This window comes from Pelodiscus sinensis, chromosome 16 (genome assembly GCF_049634645.1).
Source record: "Pelodiscus sinensis isolate JC-2024 chromosome 16, ASM4963464v1, whole genome shotgun sequence".
Taxonomy (NCBI): Eukaryota; Metazoa; Chordata; order Testudines; family Trionychidae; genus Pelodiscus; species Pelodiscus sinensis.
This window is the reverse complement of record NC_134726.1, coordinates 39,728,365-39,749,821: the sequence shown is the minus strand read 5'-3', so window position 1 is coordinate 39,749,821 and position 21,457 is coordinate 39,728,365. Positions and strand designations below refer to the sequence as shown.

The 21,457-nt window shown below is 39.9% G+C and overlaps 1 protein-coding gene across 6 annotated transcripts in view; it reads right to left on the bottom strand.

Annotated features, from left to right (window-relative positions):
• TNRC6A (trinucleotide repeat containing adaptor 6A) overlaps positions 1–21,457 on the bottom strand; it is a 192,486-nt gene that overhangs the window by 34,962 nt on the left and 136,067 nt on the right. For all 6 annotated transcript variants that reach the window (XM_075899921.1, XM_075899922.1, XM_075899926.1 and 3 more), the window contains 2 exons: positions 17,070–17,091; positions 4,398–4,745 (listed from right to left, as the gene is read on the bottom strand). In XM_075899921.1, the coding sequence (XP_075756036.1) occupies positions 4,398–4,745; positions 17,070–17,091 (370 nt within the window). The remainder of the gene's footprint in view (positions 1–4,397; positions 4,746–17,069; positions 17,092–21,457) is intronic.

Sequence of the window (21,457 nt, the reverse complement as noted above, 5' to 3'; positions counted from 1 at the left end):
CATCTATCTCACATGATTTACAAACAGGGTGGCTACGTTCTCAGACAGTATTTCCTAGGGTCTCGGCCTCAAGAGAGTTCCATAGATGAGCTACATTAGGAAGATTTTAATCCTCAAGGGAGAAAGCATTTAACCTATATCATATTTGTACTCTGTGAGAACATCTACATATGGAGCTTCCCAAACTAGCTTTACCTCTAAACAGAACAGACTACTTTTCAAAATAGAGGTGTGGGGGTCCATAAGAAATACAAGTAATAAACTACTTTTTATTTCACATAAATATTAGGAAGGATGTCCAGTCAAGAAGACTTACGACCAGCCAGCATTGGCCAGGAAAAATCAATATTCGCATAAATAGTTAACCTGCCTTCCCTGGCCTTTACAGAGAATTTAACAAACAGGACAGTGAATTTGTTCTTAGGAATAACTCGCAAAAAGCCTGCATTCAGATACTGGACATCTGACTGACATTCAGAGCCAAGATTCAAGGATCTGACAGTTCCAGTCCAATCTCAGCTTAAAATGCTAAGAGGACACACACAAGGTTCTATTTATTTTAATTTGTGAATACAGGGCGTCCCTGCTAGATGTTCAAAAAAGTGGACATATAGCAAAAGGATGTAAGCCAGGGAACTTTTCCCGTAGCGCAAATTGGACTTTTTTGTGCAATGGAAGAGCGGGGAATGGGAGGACTTAAAAAGGAAAACTTCCCACAACCGTCAACAATGCTAGTGCAGAACCAACGTGGGGTGACTAATAGCAGGGCTGCCCTGTATCAGTTTGCCATACTTGCATACAATGAGGGGAGTTAGGGAGAGAATTTTTAACTTTAATCTTAATTCCCTTATTTCTATGGTTTTGCAGGGATTTTTCATATTGTGCCACACAAATTAGTTTGCCAGCTTTTCCCCCTGAATCTCTCAGAATTTGATGTAAATCAGAGGCTTTTTGTTCAATGGCCACATTCTCATTCTGCAGTTGCGTATTCAGAACATCACAAGTTTAACGTCTTAGAGCAGGATGCAGATATTCACTCCATTGCCTAGACATCTACTAATGCAGATGTTCAAAGGACTTTACATCCTGAGGACAGTATCCATCCCTTGGGGAACAATTACTGGAGCCATGCAATCAGGGTTTATGGTACACTCTTTCAAATTAGAGATGTAAAATCCTATTTAAGTGGCTAACCAGTTAAACATGATGTTTAACTGTTAACCGATTAATGGAGAGGCTCAGGCTGTTGGAGCCATCCTGCCTCTGGGGGGCAGGGGAGGAGGAGAGAGGGAGGGAAGCAGGGCCCAGGCCAAGGCCACCATGGACAGGGGCTGCTCCGGCCCCTCTACCAGTTAACTGGAACCGGTAAGCCTTACTTGTTAAAGGTGGGGCTTACTGTCTAACCATTCATATTCCTATTTCAAATAGGTTACAGGTTTGCATATTACCTCAGCCTGCTTGTTTGGTCTTACCATCTGGGCTCGTGAATGTACCACGGGGACAATCCTGTACCTTTCGGAAAGGGGTAAGTAGGATACATTTGGTAGAAGGCAGTTCCACAAGTCTTAGGCAAATCTTGACGAAAGCAACACGTGCATTAGCATGGATCTCAAGGCTCAGAGAATCTTATTGACTCTACTAAGCTCTCATCTCCTGAGGAAGTACAAAAGTCTTTGCTCAACAGCTCATCTGCACATAGATGTTCTTTTAAAAGTGAAGGCATTTAAGGGTTCACCCTAACTTCCTGATACCTTTAATCTCAGGAATGGGATGCTAGTACTAGTGAGTGGATCCAAGATCTTTTTGAGGACTGGGGAAGGTGAAGAGGGAAGTAGTAAGACAACAGGGATATTAGCAGATTATTCGCACTGGTTTTCTTCAGATATGAAGCTGTCACTTGGTGCTGTCAAGTGGCTCTTAGGCAGTCAAACTATGGTCTCCAAAGCACGTTCTACACTAGTCTGTTTACTGTAATCAGATCCAAAGCACCTTACAGACATGAAACCTGCATCCTTTTAGACAGTATCTCCACTTCATACAGGAAGCAACGAAGCCTTAGGTCGCACAAAAGGCATGTGGCACAGAGGGGGGTAATTAGCTACTAGACCCATTCTGACTCTTGGCAGAAGGATGGTCAAGATAACCGGATTGTTCTCTTCTCTGAGAAAGTCCCACGGGATCTTTTATGGACCATCTGGACAACCAAAGAACCAGGAGTGACTTAGATTTAACATTCTCGTTCAAAGAACAGAAAGTAGCTTACACCTTTAGAACAACACTACTGTGTTGCTACTAGGGAAAAAACCCATGATCTAGCTCAGATACTCGGCCGTACTAACAAGTGCTCAGTATTAGGACAAAGCCAGAAATAGTAGAAGAGTCCACTTAGCCGTAAATAAGTATTTTCCACAGTTTGGAATCCTATAATCACATAGAATAAAAACAAGAGGATGTGTAAGACGGTGGTGGAATGTCATACTTGCTACATATGTAACTGTTTTTTTAACAGTTTGCCGTAACATTTTCTTCAACACACTACACATTCATCTATTTTTGACATCAGAGGCCACATGACTAGATCGACAGACAACAGACTGAAAAAAAAAAAAATCTCTAAAAAATAGGGTGTTTTTTTTAACCTGATTAGACAGTGCTCACTCTGTTACAAACTTAAAACTGAAGAGTATAATTCCAATTCTGAAATTCCAACAACTCGCGAAATAATTTTTAATTGACATTGTAACAGTCCATGCTATTTTAGCTTGGATATGCATTTGTACAGTATTGGACTGAAACACAATCGACTTCATTTTAAATGTTGCTATCGTCCAGATTCGGTGAGGAGTGCCAATGGATAATCAATCAGATCAAGGATATAAAATGAAGTACCCAGGTTTTCCTCAAGAATTCTTTTAAAAAGGAAAATCACCTTTTGCTGTTACTGGCGTAGTCTACATCACAGCCTCAGTAGTTCCACATACCAGTGGGCTGTAATTCATAGTATTTAAGATAAGAACATAAGAACGGCCATACTGGGTCAGACCAACGGTCCATCCAGCCCAGTATCCTGTCTGCCGACAGTGGCCAATACCAGATGCCCCAGAGGGAGGGAATCCAACAGGTAATCCTCACATGATCCCTCTCCTGTCACCTATTTCCAAACAGAGGCTAGGGATACCATTCCTACTCATCCTGGCTAAGATAAGTTTAGATGGATCAGGTGAAACAGTTATACCATAACTGCTAAATGCCTCCCAAAAAACTAAATGCAGCTATAAAAACCAGCATAAAAACACAAACACTTACAAAGATGATGACGACTGAGTGTGGAATATCAAATTTCTCTCAGGAGTTATTTCTTTCCAGTGAAGAATACACTAGCTGTGTCTTACTAACACAAGATTAGTAAGCGATAACCTAGCCCATTCATTAGAAGTGCAAACGTATTTTTAGATTCCAAAGTTAGAAGACACCATTGAGATCATTTAGTCTGAAGTCCTGTACAACACAGACCATAAAACTTCCTCAGAATTCATTCTTAGGGCAAGTCTTTCAGAAAAAGATTCAATTTTGATTTTAAAATCGTCAGCCTTGGAGAAGCCAACATGACCCTTGTAAAATGTTCCTATGTTTAATGCTGTTGCTATTACAGATGTACACCTTGTACATCCAACATATGAACGTCTTCAGTAGACTGTTGTGAAGGCATCTGAAGGGCAAGTTTTTCCACCCAACAAGGATGAAAAGGGATCAAAGTAAAAAGCTTATGAAAAGGAGAAAATATTGAATGAACAGCAGTCATTCTCTTCTCACATTTCAGAGTAGAGGATCCTGTAAGAGGCCGAGATACTGTCAGCAGAGACAATACTTGAGGTACATGAACACATGTAATCACTTTAGCAAAACAAACCTTAAACATCAGAATAATGGCTTTTTTTTAAACCCAGAAATTCCAGGTGATATCACTGTATCCGAAACAAGACATTTATTGTGAAGATGCTGTTCAAATTCCTGGATACTGGACACAGCTCTAACACACAGACTTGAAGTGAAGTCTTTACATAAATGAATCCCTTTAAAGCGACCTTGTTGAAGCAACCATTGAGATCAAGAGGGGGATATAGGAGGAGGATATTAATATTCACCTGCACAGTTCAAAGGTAGCTCTACATCTGTACAACATATAAATTGCATAGTCAATAACCAAGATGATCTGAGAACGATCAGAGATTCAATTAAAAGGAATAGAGCACAGGAGACTATGTTTTAAACTCAATGCTTAACATGAACAGACCCTAGAGAACTCTTTGCCCACTTACTGATTAGAATCTTTCTAATCTAGTTACTAATAAAACACTTAACTTCCCCGAGAACAAAGTTACTTCCTCCTCTCTCACCTGACTGTTTTTTGCTGCTGCTGTTCGGCACTTCTCCGTTGGTCACTGGCTGTTTATTTGTGACAGTGCTGCCTCCGGATGGGCTGTTTAATACTTTAGTAGTGGATCCCAGGTTGGCAGCTATAACTGGTAATTGCTGACCTCGCTTCAACAGCTGTTTCTGTTCCTGGTGTCGAAATCGTGGTGGTACTTCACGAGGAGGGTATCGAGGCAAGGGCTGCTGCTGCTGCTGCTGCTGATTGTTGGCTGTGGCCCGCTTGGCATTATTATTAGTGCTGGTTGTTGTGGAAGTGCCGTTAGAGGTGACAGGCTGAGGCTGGCTTACACTGGTCTTTGTTTGTTCTGGCACTAACCCCCCCGCCACACACAAACAAACAAAAAAAAAAAGATGAAGAAAATTAACAACAGGTAGAATAATTTTCAAACTCAAAAAGAGCATAAGAAAAGAAGCAAATATTTTCAGTTGGGTAGTATTATGGAATGGCAGTATTTCTTCCAGTTACAGCTGCAACCCAGTTTTGCTATATGCACTAAGGAGGTTAGATAATTCAATAATTATCTATTAATTAATTCAATAATTGTGTAATCACACAGAATCTTAGCAGTTACACGATTATTTGATAGTCCCCGGGGGCAGGGCTGGCAGCCAGTGCACTCCTGTCCCCACTCTCAGGGAGCGCCCTTGCCACCACATGCTACTGCCTCATATCAGAGTCAGCAGTGGAGGATGGCAGATGGGAGCTGGCCTGCTAGGGGAGCTAGTTTAAAAGCTAGCTTTCCATGCAGATTAACTCCCACCTGCCACTCTGTGCTGCTGCCTCTGATAGCGAGGCAGCAGTGTGTGTGTGTACGTGGGGGAAGAGGAAGCTGCTCTGTGAAGCTGGTGCTTGGGAGCACCGGCTCCTACCTCACCCCACTCCCCAGCTGCCTCTGTGGGAGGCAGCAAGGAGGGGCAGGCAGCTCCAGTCAGTTCCCCGCATGTACCAGCTCCCACCTGTCCCCCTCAACCTCCGCGCTGCTGCCTCAGAGGCAGCAATAGCAGGGTGGCGGTGGAGACTAGTGGCTAAGGGATCAGCTGATCTTGGGGAGTTGTCTTAAAAGCTGGCTCTCCACAGGCACCAGTTCCTGCCTCTCCTCCTACTTTGATGCCTCTGATAGGGGTGTGAGTTATCGTTTACTCCACCATACGCTAACATCCCTACTACGCACGCACTATTTTCTAGCATGGTATTACTACTAGTAGTTTGTTTGGCAATAAATTCATAATTATCCTAGCTCAAGTCTTTTGTTACAATGCCTTACGAAGAGCCTTCATTTTTAATGGATAAGCACTTCTGTCCAAGTCTGTTTTAGCACCTAAACCAGAGCTACATTTCTTTAAAAAAATCTGGCTTTTTTATGAAAACATCGAAGAGCATATAGCAAGCTGAACAAAGAGAACAAGTGGTTAACATTCACCTGTCTTGTCAATCCTGAGAGCCAAGGGGAAATCTATGTACTAGTCTTCACCTAGTCCACTGTCAGTAGAAAGCGATAGCATAAATACCAAACGCCATTTGACATGACTGGCTGCCTCCATGGATGAAACACCAAGCATTCAGCTTAAATGAAATCAAAATTACCTTTCACAACCTTGACAGCATGGCCATTTTAAGGCATGACTGAGGCCAAAGAATTTGCAAGAAAGCTGAACTGTGAATAAACCGGTGACTATAGCATTCAGTGCTACCTCTATTTGCTTCCTCACACCAGAAGAAATGCAAACCAATTAAATGAAACCTAAAAAGGCACAGGATGGAGTACCTGCTTGGTCTCGGACTGCTAAAGCACACGAATACTCGAAAGCGGTGGAATACTATGCAGTAACTACAGTTAGAGATCACCCACAATTTAAAAAAATGTTTAAGCCAACTCTACTGTTGTCACTAACACACATGATTTTCAAGTCCATTATATATCTTTATGATTACAACTGTGTGTTCAGGTTGAGGATGTTCAAAGGAGGGTAACTGGCTGCTCATGTAGTCGATACAATTTGTATCGACTACATGATTAGTTGATAAGGGAAGGCGCTGTATCCCAGCTCACGCCAGGCCCAGGAGCTACCTCCACTGTGGCTCTGCAGTTTAAATGTAGTAGGAGTTGTGCACGCAGGCAGCCTAGACCCGCTGTGGGAAGAGGCTGCTTCCTGACTGCCTCCCCCTGTACTGCTGCCTCTGATAGAGGCATCAGTGCAGGGGACGTCAGGGGGCAGGCAGCACTGTGGAGATGGTACTGGGGGAATCTGGCCTTTAAGCCAGCTCCCACAGCACCGGCTCCTGCTTCCCACCTCCCTTGCTGCCTCTGATACAGAGGCAGCGGGAAGGAGGGTAGGGAAATGCGAGTAGTAGACTACTCGACTAGTCACTTACATCCCTAGTTCAGTTTACTTTTTCTTCAGTAAGAAAAGAAGAACATTTAGGTAGCAATTTTCAAAGCTGACTAGAGAACTTAACCACAACTCTCCTGGAAATGAATGGGATTTGCATAGTTAACTTTGAAAAAGCCTGAACAATAGTATAAAAAAATGCCTGCATAGCAACTGTCTCAACAGCCAGGACCTGAAGCTGCAATGGAAACCGTAAGACATTCCTACTACTAAGTGTGAGAGTGTCGGGTGTTTGGGTCCTATGAAAATTAAGCCTGAATTACTATAAAGTTTTGTTTACTTTCAAGAGTAGCTCTGCATATTAATATGTCACTAACATGGGCTTTTGACTTTGCAGCAACATTTCCTAAACAATTTCTTTTTGAGTTTCACTAAATTCCCCAGTGTGCTAGAAGCAAGAACGAAATGGTGAAATGAAAGAAAATTACACAACATGAAAATCATACACTAACATTCACTTGCAGGTACAAATGCAGGTGAATAGACTAGTCTTGCCTTAGAAAACTTAAGTGAAAGCCAATTCCCTTTGTTTTGTTTCAAAGAAATTTCAACCTATGACTGTTACTTTTAACATGGTTAGGTAAAAAGTACACATACTTCAAGAAAGGCACACATTAGTACATGTTCTTTTGAAAAAATGTTAGTGTCCTGCAGGATCAAATCTCTTAGGTACGTGCAAAAAAATCATCTTTGCACCCAGAACTGCAGTTATCAGTTTTTTGTGTGTATACTCTACAAAAAAAATGAACAAGCCCCAAAAAGATTTTGTATACAAGGGGCAGGTGGAGAATGCAAATTATCTCTTCTCCTCCGGCGGGCTGCCAGAGTATTATCCTTGGTTTGAGCTTCAAGAGCAGAGAAAGGGATACACTATTTCAGGTGATTACAAACATGCACACCACCACAGTACCACCATCGTCCTCGACTGACATAGCAGTGACCCAGTCCTACTCTATTTCACAGCTGAATGGAGAAAGACAGAATTAGGTAGAAGAATGGCCAAGACATAAGTCAATTTAATGCACAGGAACATGGAGAGGGAAGATATTCACAAGTAATTAGATAAATGGATAAGCTGGAAAAAATGACTAAGTATTAAATTATGCTGATGTAAGAGTTCTATTATCTATTTTAGAAAGCTACTGAAATCAGGTCCTCTAACAATATTTCAATGTACATGTTCAACAGTGTATGAATGACCTATGATCAAATACAGTTAATTTTGACAAATACAATTCAATGCCTTCAAAAATGCTGAACGTATTTCCATCTATTCCTTTCTAGGATAATTCTCTTCACTTTGTTCTTTAATCTTAACATTAATGAAATACAAGGTAATATAATGCAATAGAGGAAAAAAGTTGTATATTCCTCTCTGCACTTCTAAACCAGGTTTACCATTGGAAAAAATAACTGAAGTATTATTATTATTATTATTAATTATGTAATTATTAAATAAACTTCGTATTACTTTAGCCCATTTGCTAATGCAACTCACACATTTAAAGTGAGTTGGTCTTTTATATACCGAACTTTACTTTACCACCCACAAATCTTTTGTTCTTTAACTTTCTAGCAATCTACATTTTACCAATATGCCTTTTGATGCAACCAGTCATACTTTTAGACTTTAAAACTGAAACACTTAAACCCTGATCTAAGAAAGTCTGTTTGACAGCGGTAAATGGAAATTAGCACACTATCTGCATACAGCCTACCAACATTACTCAAAGTACTTACAAAGAAATGCTTATTGACAAATCCATTTTTTGCTCACCAGGCATTGTATGTATATGAATAATACCATCTTTCTATTTAGTCTGTAAAGTCCTTGGAGCAGGGACTATTTTATAACAGCACAATGTCTTGCTAGTGCTCAATACTATGATAGTTTCACGTCACCTGGTATTCCTTCCATAATAGAATTACTCCTTGCAGATTAAACGAAGTCATTTACATATGACATTCCAATGCAAGAGAACCGGAGTTTAGAAAAGTTACTCCCAAACAGAACGGCAACAAAGCAACATTCAAGCCTAACTTCCCTTATTTAAATCCCTTTAAAGCACAGTAAGTGCATTGTATAACCAAATCAATTGAACTAATTCTTGTATAATCATTCACTTAACTATAAAATGATAAAGCATATTAGTAAATGAAATCCAGTTAGCAAATAAACCGCAAATAGCTACAGTGTGAACATAACTTTCTAAACAATTTAAAAAATTACATACAGATCATACAAGAAATATATTTATTTGGTAAATAAAAGCAGTAACAAAATGATTCATTCTTTGTGTAAAGAGTGACAAACTCAATAATATACAATCAATGTTCAGGTAAAACATTTTTAGTTGGAGCCATGTTCTCTCTACTGTCTATAGTCAAATATGCTTTAAGATGCAATATAAAGTTTTCAGTTATTTTCAGCTTTATTTGCTGATGTCTTCAGGCCCTATACAACCATTTTTCTTAACTAAATGATGGGGGGAGTGGGGAGGCGGGGAGAGAATCTCACAATTTGTTAGTTCTACCAATAGTATTTTATTATCAGCAACTTTTCAATTATTAAATCAGCTCTGTTGCTAATATCTCACTTTAGCAAACTCTTTATTTTTCCAGTATGACTATTACAAATTTCTGTACCCTTTAAATCCCAGAAATGTTACAGTCTAGCTCCCTAGTTTAACAGAACTGTTAAAAAAAAAATGGTAAAACATTGTTTTACACATCAGTCTTTTGTTTTAAATTAGCCTAAAAGTTAAAGGCAACTTTATTAATGGACTTACAGTGTATTACTTCTAATTTTCTTGACAAGCAGCAGCAAGATTACAAAGGAGCATAAGGAGAGAGATTTTCATAAACAACAAACCTGCTTAAAACCCACAAAGCAGTGGAAGCTGGAGTTACAGTCTGCACGACTGACAAACAGTTTACAGAGAGATTCCAAAGAAAGACGCTTCCAACTTGTGTTGCTTTCCCACTCTGCAGATTTCATTAGAAAATGGAGGAGAAGCATGGTGTCATTTTACTGCTACAAGAGTACTGCTTGCCAACTCCTCCTGGAGTAGGGGCCCGGTGACAAACTCTCCCCCCCCCCCCCCCAATAAAAAAAATGGCAGCTGTTTGAACAACTTTCATGCAGATGGAAAACAGTTTCACTCAAACAAGATCAGCTTAAAAGGATCAAATCACCAACCAAAGCACACAAAGAGCAGCACCAAACTGTCATTTAAATGTTTTTCTTCTTATTACTGCTTAAGCTGACCTCTTAAAAATGTTCTGTAATACACTTTCCTTGCATGTCATGCCCCAAAGAGTTGTCAGTTCTGGAATGCTGAAGGGCAAACAGAGGAAGTCTGGCTTTCAAGCTGACACACGTAAGATGTAATGCTAGAATTTTCGTTGTGGAAAAATGGCCGCAGCTGTAGGCTCAGCTAGCTGATCTGGAAAATATCTAACTGTTTGCCAATTCATTAACCCCTGCAGATCCATAGAAAGGTAAACCGTGGCATTTATATGGGTAATTTAAGAGTGTGTGTTCATAGCTCAGTTTGTTTTTTCTTTTTATACTAATACACTTTAAAAACTAATTTAACAGTTTTCCAGTAAGGTAAAGAAGCTATAAGAAGCTGAAAACAAAACTTCTGTGCGCATGGACAGCTTTGTTTCACAGAGAGCAGATGTTTCAAAGCTAAGAAATACGAGTAAAGGAATTCAGTTCCATATCCAGTTATTTTTAAAGGCATTTTCTATTTCAGGGCGATCCGAAGTTTACCCTGTTCTGTAACAAAGCAGTAGTTTCACACCTAGCCCTTCCACAAGGAAATTTACAGAAAAAAAGATCAATTCAGATTTCTTTCATGATCTAACTTCTATTGTTTGCAAAGCTCTGGATGCTCAACAGCATGAGTGACAGTAGGAATGCCAGCCTTAACCCTACTTCACAATTTGTAAAAGTATTTCAGAAAATATTACCTATATATCTTGAAATACAATAGGGAAAGGAAACGTTTAAAGTTACAAGCACCGGCCTGCACATGCATACATTTCTGCTTACAGTGAAAGTATTTTGTTTGCTAAAGAGTCTAGGAAACTGGTATTTTTGTGGTATAATTCAAGCTAAATGCTCATAGGCTACATCTACTCAGCAATATTATTCAAAATAACTAATGTTATTTCAAAATAACAGTCAACTGCTGGCTGTGTAGACACTATTTCAACAATGTAAAAATACTGTCAAGCTGGAGGACGTCTTACTCGACTCCTGTAACCCTCATTGTACGAGGAGTAAGGGAAGTTGGAGGAAGAGTGCTCTATTTTGAAATAAGTGCTGTGTAGACAGCACCAAAACTCAAAATAAGCTATATTGAAATAAGCTACGCAATTGACATAGTTCAATTTGCATAGCTTATTTTGAGTGAAGCCTTACTGTGTAGACACACCGTAAGTGTCCTTTTCTGAGGACTTCTCTTAGGAATTATTGAATTGCTGAAAACATTTAAATCTAAAAAGCAGGTAAAAATGTTTAACAAAAACCAGCTATACACAAACCACCACCTTTTTGCATCAATGCTAATGTATCAAAGAGCTATTTATGACTGAAATATCTACAGTATCCTCTTAACTGTTTCAATATTTTCATTTGAACTGAGATATGATTAAAATGCCAGTAACATCAAACTGCTTTATCCCATTCCAAAAAAAGGGTTTTATGGCACTGGTGCTCTGGAACTATGAATATGAAACCAGGGCAAGAAGTGATCTTAGACATAAATGCATTCTGGTCTCAACTGAGTTTGGAGGATGGTAGGGGTTTATTACAATTTTTTTATGATTATCTGCAACAAAGAACTTTATTATGAATAATTTGGCAATCCTGTACTTTTGTATTCTATCTTCAAGCCATCCATATAATATTTTAAGAAGTTTAACAAGATGGAAACTCAAAATATTTATTAATTTGGATCTTGAATGCAAGCACACAAAACCAATAATGAAACAGTGAATTGGATATGCATAACACGTGACAAATTTTGACATGAGAAATTAGGGTTTGAAACAGCTCTACTACTGAATCCCATTATATTGATGCTTATTAAAAGTGACTGCTAACATGTATTACTTGACAGATGTTAAAATTCCCTCTATCTTTGATTTCCTTAACTATATCTCGCTATAAAGGAATATATTAAAGTTAGAGTTTGATATTTACATTAATAAAGCACAATATATTTTACCTAACAAACGTTGAAAATATAACCAGGACAAAAATGTCTGCATCTTTCAAACAGATATTTCCTTCAATTCAATTCAATTCAATTCAATGATGACTATAATGACCCAAAATTCTCACAAAATTTGTGCTTGTCTTCATTTCCTCAGCTGTGGGCATCACTATCACTTCTCAGGATGATGAAGGCCACATGCCAATTGTGAATTTAGAAAGGACAGTACCATTTTATAAAGCAAAATGTTTAGCATTTTTCTACTCTGTCCCTCAGTCTTTCCTAGTTTAATTTACTTCTGCAGAGTTTTAAAAGTGGCACTATTCATAAATCTCAGATGTTGGCAAGTCTATGCATGGCGGTTAAACAGAATAGTGTTTCTCAACCTTTCTTTATAAAATACCCCCCTTCCCTCCAAAAAATAAAAATATATAAGTACCCCCAGTACCTACAGTTTTCAGACAATTTTTTTCCTACCATTTTTTCTAACATTTGTTTAAACAACTTAATCATAGCTGGGTGGGCGATGAAATTTTTGGGTGTAAAAAGTACAAAAATAATAAAGCATTGTAAAACTTAAAACAAAAATTCAGTTTTCTCCAAATTTCAGTTGTGTTGACATACCCCCCAACTTCTCTCAAGTACCCCTAAGAGTACTTGTACCACTGGCTGAGAAACACCGAAACAGAATGGCTGTGTCTAGACTGGCCACTTTTTCGGGAAAAGCAGTTTCTTTTCCGGAAAAACTTGCCAGCTGTCTTCACTGGCCGCCTGAATTTCCGCAAAAGCACTGACGATCTCATGTAACATTGTCAGTGCTTTTGCAGAAATACTATGCTGCTCCCGTTCGGGCAAAAGTCTTTTTCCGAAAAACTTTTGCGCAAAAGGGCCAGTGTAGACAGCAGAGATTTGTTTTCCGCAAAAAAGCCACGATCGTGAAAATGGCGATCGGAGCTTTTTTGAGGAAAAACGTCCTGCCAATCTAGACGCGCTTTTCCGAAAATGCTTTTAATGGAATACTTTTCCGTTAAAAGCATTTCCGGAAAATCACGCTAGTGTAGACGTAGCCAATATCTATTTTACAGTGGCATCTTGCCACATAAGGAATGGCTAATGGAGAAGAGAATCACTTATTGTGTAACAGCCATTTAATTGCAAATCCACTGCATGTCTGAAAAAGGGAGCTTAAAGCGATTAAATGGAAATATTAATTTACTATAGAGGGCTCTGAGGATGTGGATAGAGGGGAAAGGGTTGTTGTGGTACACCTTGAATTTAGTAAGGCTTTTGATACTACCTTGCATGACTCTCACATAAATCAACTAGGGAAATACAAGCTAGATGGAGCTATAAGATAGATGTGTAACTGCTTAGAAAACCATTCCCAGAAGGGTTATCAAGGTTACACAATCAAAATGGAAAGGCATATCCAGTGAAGTCCTGCAGGGATCAGTTCTGGGTCCAGCTCTCTCAAAGTCTGCAGACGATACCAAGTTGAGAGTGCAGGGTAGCATTCATGCATGCAAGTGCTTTGGAGGATAGCAATAAAATTCAAAATGATATGGACAAACTGGAGAAACTGTTTGAATTTTGTCCTGTTTTCTTCAATGAGGACACATCAGTTGCACACATACAAAATGGGAAAGGACTGCCTAGGAAGGAATATTGCAGAAAGGTATAGTGGGAGGGGGTGTTATAGTTAAGGCCGTACCAAATTCACACTCCATTCTGGTCAATTGCACGGTCATAGGATTTTAAAAAAAAATCATAATTTTCATGATTTTAGCAATTTAAATCCAAAATGTCAGTGTTATTGTAGGGGTCTTGACCCATAAAAAGTGTGCGTGTTTTTTCTGGGGGGTGGGAGGAAAATCAGAAAGTTATTGTGGATGGGGAGGCTATGGCATTGCCATCTATACTTCCGCACTGCCTTTAGAGCTGGGCAGCTGGGGACCAGTGGCTGATGGCAAGAAGCCCAGCTCTGAAGGCAAAGCCATCACGACAGCAGTGCAAAAGGAAGGATGGCATAGTTTGATATTATCACACTTCTTTCTGCACAACTGCCTGCAGAGCTGGGCCCTCAGTCTGCAGCCGCCACTTTTCAGCCACCTAGCTCTAAAGGCAGCAATGCAGAAGTTAGGTATGATATTGCCACCCTTACTTCTGCAATGCTGCTGAAGGGGTGTTGCCTTTAGAGCAGAGCACCTGGCCAATCACCACTGCTCTCTGGCTGCCCAGCCCTGAAGTGCAGAAGGATGGCAATACTGCAACCCCCCTAAAATAACCTCGTGATGCCCCGCAACTCCCTTTTAGGTCAGGATCCCCAATTTGAGACACGCTGGTCTCCCCTATGAAATCTGTAGAGTACAGGAAAAAAGCCCACAGCCCGTGACATGTTTTTCATGGTTGTGAATTTGGTAGGGCCCTAGCCATAGTAGCTCAAAAGCTGAAGAGGAGTAGATGGTAAAAGTGTTGTAAAAAATTAAAAAACCAAACATGAGCATGGGATGTATTAGGCAGGAATGATGCAAGCGAAGATAAATATTTTTAACTCTAATCTGTGCTGATTAGGCCCCCACTGGAGTGTTGTGTTCAGTTCTGGGAGCCACATTTCAGGAAAGATGTGGACAAATTGGAGAACATTCAGAGAAGAGCAATGAAAATGATTAAAGGTCTAGAAAACATGAGCTGTGAGGGAAGACTGAAAACACTTGGTTTGTTTAGTCTGGAGAAGAAAAGACCAAGAGGAGACATAACAGTTTTCAAGTACATAAGAGGAGGAGGGAGAAACACTGGTTTTGTTTACCTCTGAGGCTAGGACAGGTTAAAGAACATGAAGAAGGGCTGCTTAGATGGATATTAGGAACTTCCTAACTGGCGGGGTAGTTGGCTAGGGAGGGTGCACAATCTCCCTTATTGGAAGTTTTCAAGAACAGGTTACACAAACACCTGCCAGATCAGGCCTGGGCAAGAGCCTGTTAGTGGGCCGGCTCTAGCCCACCAAGTTTTTTCATTCAGCTCGTGCTGCTCCCGTCCTGAATGCGTTGCCTGGAAGCCGGGGAGGCGTGAGCCCTTTAAATAGAAGCAGTTGAAAGGGCTCCCAGGCAATGCATTAGCAGCAGGCTGGGAGCTGCGAGCCCTTTCAACTGCTTCTATTTAAAAGGCTTTGCCTTCCCAGTGGCTGCTAAAGTCCGAGCCCCGGAGTGAAAAGGGCCTGCAGTCCCTCCCTCCTCCCCTCCCCCATGTTGCCTGGGAGCTACAGGGGAGAAGTGAGCCCTTTCAACTCTGGCTATTTAAAAGCTTCACCATTTCAGCCCGAGGCCCCTCCCCTTCTGGGATGGCCTGTGACCACTTCGGAAATTTTTCAAGTGGCCTCGCTTCAAAAAATTATTGCCCACCCCAATCTAGATAATACTTAGTCCTGCCATGAGTGCAGGGCACTGGATTAGTGACCTCTCAAGGGTCCCTCCAGTCCTTTGATTCTATGTCTGCCATTTTCATTAAGTGCTCAGTCTGAAGAGCCAGATTCTGTAAGCAGTAGCACTGGGTGCACAAGATAGCTGCAGATCCAGGTTTTATGGAAATTAGTCTCCTCATGTAGGTTTGTAATGCCAATGAATGGAACCAGTGCATTACGACCCCCCACAACGCAGAAGTTCTTCTTACCACAAAGCAGTGGAACTCTTTTCTGAACCTAAATATACTTTTATTCCTTTGATTTCTGTGACCAGTTTTCATACATATCTAGGAGATCATTAGAAAAACCCTCCCTTCTCTCAACTCCTTAGTGTATTAGGAGCCTATTGCGCTACAGAATTTAGCTTTTCTGTGAAAGTTGTCAACTCAATTCACCCACTTAAGGTTGAGGAAACTGTTGCACACAATAGGTAGCAACATGAGACTGCACTTATATATATGGAGAATTCACTACCTGATCTTGAGCTGCTATGATGAGCTAGCATTTCATGCTTAGAAATTCCTATAAACGTGCCTCAAGGCTTAATATTTAACAATGCCCAGTGCTTCTGAAGATAATGATTTAGCATATGTTAGCCTATAAATATTCAGCTATTAGAACATTCTCAGTACTACCTAATTAGAAAGAAAAAGGAAGTTAAGCCTATGCAAAGTAGATAGGCATTTTCCTTTACATTATAGGAAATACTTGAAATTAATCAAAAGAGAGAATACAAATATTCAAAATAATCACAATGCTCCCAATTTGTTTTGGAGCTAACTCGTAGACGTGGTCATCCTAGCCCTTTAGAACAAGATGAGACTGCTGAATGTGGTATGCCATTTCACAGATAGATGGGCAATTATTGTGCCTGCCCCTCTCATGTCCAACTGCACTAACGGCACATTCAGCGTAGGCTACACAGAAGGGCAAAACTCGAATTAAGCTATGCAACTTCAGCTACGTCAATTGTGTAGCTGAAGTCGAAATAGCTTAATCCAGATTTTGCCTCTGTCTCTTCCTTCGACTTCCCTTACTCCTCGTAAAATGAGAGTTATGAGTCAGAGTAAAAAGTCCTCTAGCTTGCCATTATTTTGAAATAACAGCATGCAGCGTATACGCGCTCTATTATTTTAGAACATCAGTTATTCTGAAATAACGCTGCTGTGTAGACATAGCCTCAGAAGAACAGTCTCAAACAAATTAACGGCATCCCATGAACTACAATATGATTGGATTGGTAGAAGAAAATTTTTTGGGGGAGGGGTGTTTTTTTAAATGAAAGGAGAAGAGAAAAATGAGCAAGGTAAAACGTGTGTACAGTGATATTATACAAATAATTAAACGGTGAACCAAAGTGAAGGAATATTCCAAACTATTAATTTTCCACTGCTTTTTTTTTTTTGAATCTCCAAATATACCATTGGCATTCACAATGTTTTCAAAGACCCTGTTTTTTCAGACAATCAAAATGTTTCAGACCAGCCTTTTAACTCAAACACAAATTAAAAACCCTACTTAGAACACCACAAAATACAAAAAGCTTTAAAGTGACTTACCTTTGATTTTTTGTTCAATGGCCTATAACAAAAAAGAAAGTGTGTTAATTATTAAATCAGATTAATCTTTTCTGATATTTTGCCTACATCTGTATAGTCTCACAATACATCCCTGCCTGCTTCCATTTTAAAATGCTTTGGTACCTCTAAAGTGGACAGTTGAAGGTCATTTCTCATCTTCTACCAGCCCCCATTTTATGACTGCAAAGCTGTTAAGAATTATACTAAGAGAAGACCAAATGGATCCTATACACACTCAGAACGTGAAACACACTTTAATTTCTAATCCAATCCATTTTAGACTGAGTTCTTTGAAAAATAGGTTAAAATTATTTGCATGTCAAAAATCATAGGAGATGGAACATTTTTTAAATTTAGCTAATGAAAACTGAACTGACCAAACAATCCCCAAGCCGAACACAAACAAAAACTGAAAAAGGAGTGTGGGGGTAAAGTACAAGCTTAAAATCTTCACTTTTCAAGAGCCAACAGAAGTTTGACAAGCTACCTTTAGTGTTACCTGTGTAAAAGGGGCCAAGAGAAAAGTTCAGAGATAATAAATTATATCATGAAGTAACAAAACCTTCTCGCTTGCTTGCTTGCTGCCCTCAGTTTGTGTGGGTCTACTTACATAAGAGAAGTCTGTACACAAGGGGCTCTTCTGAAAAGCACAAACTAAATAAATAGTGTTTTCTCCCCTTCCACCACCAACTGACTTCAAGTAGTTTTCTGTTTCTTGTAACAGATAGCAAAAAATTTTCAAAGCAGAAGAAGCAAGACTTAACTTCAAAGTATCTCTTTCACATATGTTCATATGTTACTGTAATAATAAATGTTCTGCAATATATAATATTAATTAAAATTAATTAGGACTTAGTAATGAAATCTTACTGCAGCGCTCTGCCATAAAATCCTTGAAAAGTGGTCAAGACTGACAGATTTGATAAAGATACTGTGTTTAAATATCAGCACAGTAAGAAACAGTGAAGGCTGATTATGCTGAAAAGTTCTTAATACCCTTCAACTATCATATCTGCCCATCTGTTAAATAAATCAGCAGTTCACTATTAGCAAATTCTGTATTTCATGTTACTTTTTTTGGGGGGGCAAAGAATTGATAAAAGCAAGAGTACTCAGATTTTTATACTATCCAATTTCTAGGCAAAGAAGAAAATCCATTCTCTTGTTTCCATATACTGCAAAGTATTTGGTATGTAGACTATAAAACTAAATTTACATGGGAATTTACTCTAGGGTAGCCAATTTGTGCAAATTCTTTTGTTTAAGGAGAAAAGCCATTAGTGGTATGTTATTGCATCAGCTAGTGGAATAGGAAAAAAAAATGTAAATTGTTCAATGGCTGAATGCAACAAAATTATTACTGCATTCAGTTTAGATGCCTCTTTCCTTGTCTCTACAATTTTAGCTCCTAAAATACTCAAAGGAGTAGCAGCCCTTTTTCTTCGCTTCAAAATAAGCCAGACACACTATACAAGTCTCCTTTATTCATGTCATAGGTTTGACCTAGCTTTCATTTATAAAACTTATCAAATCTGTTGGAGAAATTTATGTTACTGGGTTGGGAAGTTTGTATAGTAATTCTGAATTTCTGGATTTTGTATGTTCAAGAGCTCATCAGGCTTATGTGGATACAAATAGATAAGTATATCCAAATAGTAGATCTCTCTCATGAAATGCTTCAAGGCAGACCCTTCTCCCCTTCTGAAGCCAAGTAATGCCTCCCTGCAATTCTTCCTCAAGCTCTTTTTTCCTTCTCTTACTCCTGTCCTCTGAATCCACTAAAAAACACAAACCTCACAGATAATGCCAGCACCAAACAAAGCTGTGTTTTTTCTCTCCTCCATCTCATTCATGTGCGTGTGCTACTTTGTGCCCTACCCAACAAAGGTGCTGGAACTAGAAGTTTGGCAGCACCTTTGGCTTGAAATGGTTCCAATAATATATAAGGTTTACAGTTTGCTTCACTGGCTCTCAGCACCCCTACTATACACACTGTTCCAGAACCACTACCCTACCTGTTGTCTGTATGCATCTGCAGATTGCAAGCACCTCAGGGTACAGATTGTCTTTTTCCTGTGTTCGTTCAGCTCTTTATGCAATGGGGTCCAAGCCTGACTGGCGACTTTAGGCACTGCCATGATAATATTTTTACTATCACTAATTGGGAAGTGCTTTAACTATCTCATCCCACCTAAGATAGGAGAGAGTTGTCACGGCTGTCAGGGCCCAGTCACTGAAACCAGGGGAAACAATTTCTTTGAATACATCTGCACAACCTGCTCCTCCTGCTAAAAGTGTCTCTCTGAATGGAGACATCACAAAACAGTCCCACTAGCAGGGAAACTTACAACACAAACTCCTCCACACTGAACAAACAGCCCATCATACATGTTAGGAAACTTGCTGTTCCCCAATATTCAAATCTTTCTTCATTATCTTCTACTCCATAATAATGTCCTCTCAACCTAGCCAATCCTCCAACCCAAAGACACCTGACCTGAAGCCCTGAAGACTTCATACAGATGTTACCCTTTATTATACCCGGGCAAAACAGACGGGGCAAAAGGGTCCTTAGATTGTACTGTTCTGTAAAAATAGTACAATTTCCAGCTGGGTGACCTACAAATCTAAGGACCTCAAACAGTCCTGTGCCTGGATTTTATCACAGCCAGAGCTCTGGCTTAACTTTAAGTGACAATTCCAGCAATAGCTCAGTAGTAGAAAAATACAGGAAGCAAAATTTTGCATCTCTGTAGGTAATGGGATGGACTCAACTGTTCACAATGATCAGGGAGAGCGACGAGGTGCAAAAGCTACCAGCTGACCCCTAGGTCTGCAGCCCTATTCAAAAGATTTAAAAGCCCAACTTTTTAAAGTTCGCTAACACCTTTTAATTAAGTAGTGCATAAAAGTATGTCGGCATCCAGGACAGACAAAGTTTTACTTTTTTAAAAAAAATTCTAGTTGGGGAGCCTAAAGTAGACCACGAGCAGCAGACATGTTTTTAAGGGTGTCAAATCGTGTACATTTGCAGCAGGGTGCACTGACATTTTCAGACACCACTTAATTGAAGTGTGTTTGCTTAACTTGTTTTTACAAATTGCTTTCTCCTAGGCTAGTGAGAGCTCGAGCGTCTCCAGGGCTGCAAACAAGCTGGTTACATTCTTCTGCTTTTCCTATTGAGAAACCACTCCTATTTCTGAAGCATCAAGCCTAGCAGCGCTCCGTTGCTTCTATGTTGAAAGCAGGGGAAATCTTTTGGCTTCTTAAGGACAATCAGAATGGCCACGTGTAGAAAGGAACTACAGTAAAACCTGTTTTATCCGGCACACTTGGGGATTAGGTATCTGAGGGTCCCATCGACCTAGGAAAAACCAATGGACAATAATAGTAAAACTCGAGTTTTTAATATTGGTACTTTTGTAGTGTGTGGCAGCTGGTTTCACATTTCTATTTTGAGTTAAAGATGATTAGTACTTAAATAAAAAATCTTGGTAAATCAAGCCAGGCCTGTGCGCCTGAAGATGTGACAGTATTGTGGCTGGGGGCAATACCGGTTAACAAAGTTTTCTGGTTAACAGAGCACCGGATAACAAAGGTTTCACTGTAGGTTAGAGTTTCAGTAAAACATACGTTCTGTACTTCAAACCCTCTTCCAGAAGCACTGTTGGTCACTGAATGAGCCACGCTTTCTGCTGGAGACAAAAAAACCCCACAGCCACCCAAGCGCATTCTGGGGCCAGGGTTCCAGCAGTGGTAGCTCAAGGTAGGTCTACACTCAGAGCACTACATCAGTGTGGCTGGGGAAGGTGCTGTATGCTGATGGGAAAGTGCTGTCGCTTCACCATAATTAGCCCACCTCCGCAAGAGGTGAAATAATGTCAGTGGGTGTCTCCTGATGTGGACAGTGCTTAGCTTGCGTTGCTCAGAAGGGGTCTTTTCACACTCCTAAGCAATGCAAGTTAGATTAACTCAAACAGTGCTGCAGACTTGCCCTTCTGTTAATAGGCTGTGCTCAATATTGATGTCTATGATGTCACAGAAAAAAGACGAAACCAAAAATCCCACGAGCAAAGAACCTCCTCTCTCATTAAAGGCGCTGCTTGAAGATTTTGAACCCCAAGAGAAAATGTGCACTGCGGAAGCAAGCCTTCGTATTGTTTGTTGTCACTGCTATCCAGTTTAAAGAGGATCTTACTTTGGATTATAAACAGATACCCCATCTTTTTAAGGAGTATTCCAGGAAAAGACTGGGGGGAAAGAAGGGAGAGTGAAGCATAACAGAAGTGGGTGTGTATGTAAATGAGACAAACCTTTATTTCTGGGATGCAGAATTGCTTAGCCGTTTTTCTGCATGTACAGTGAAC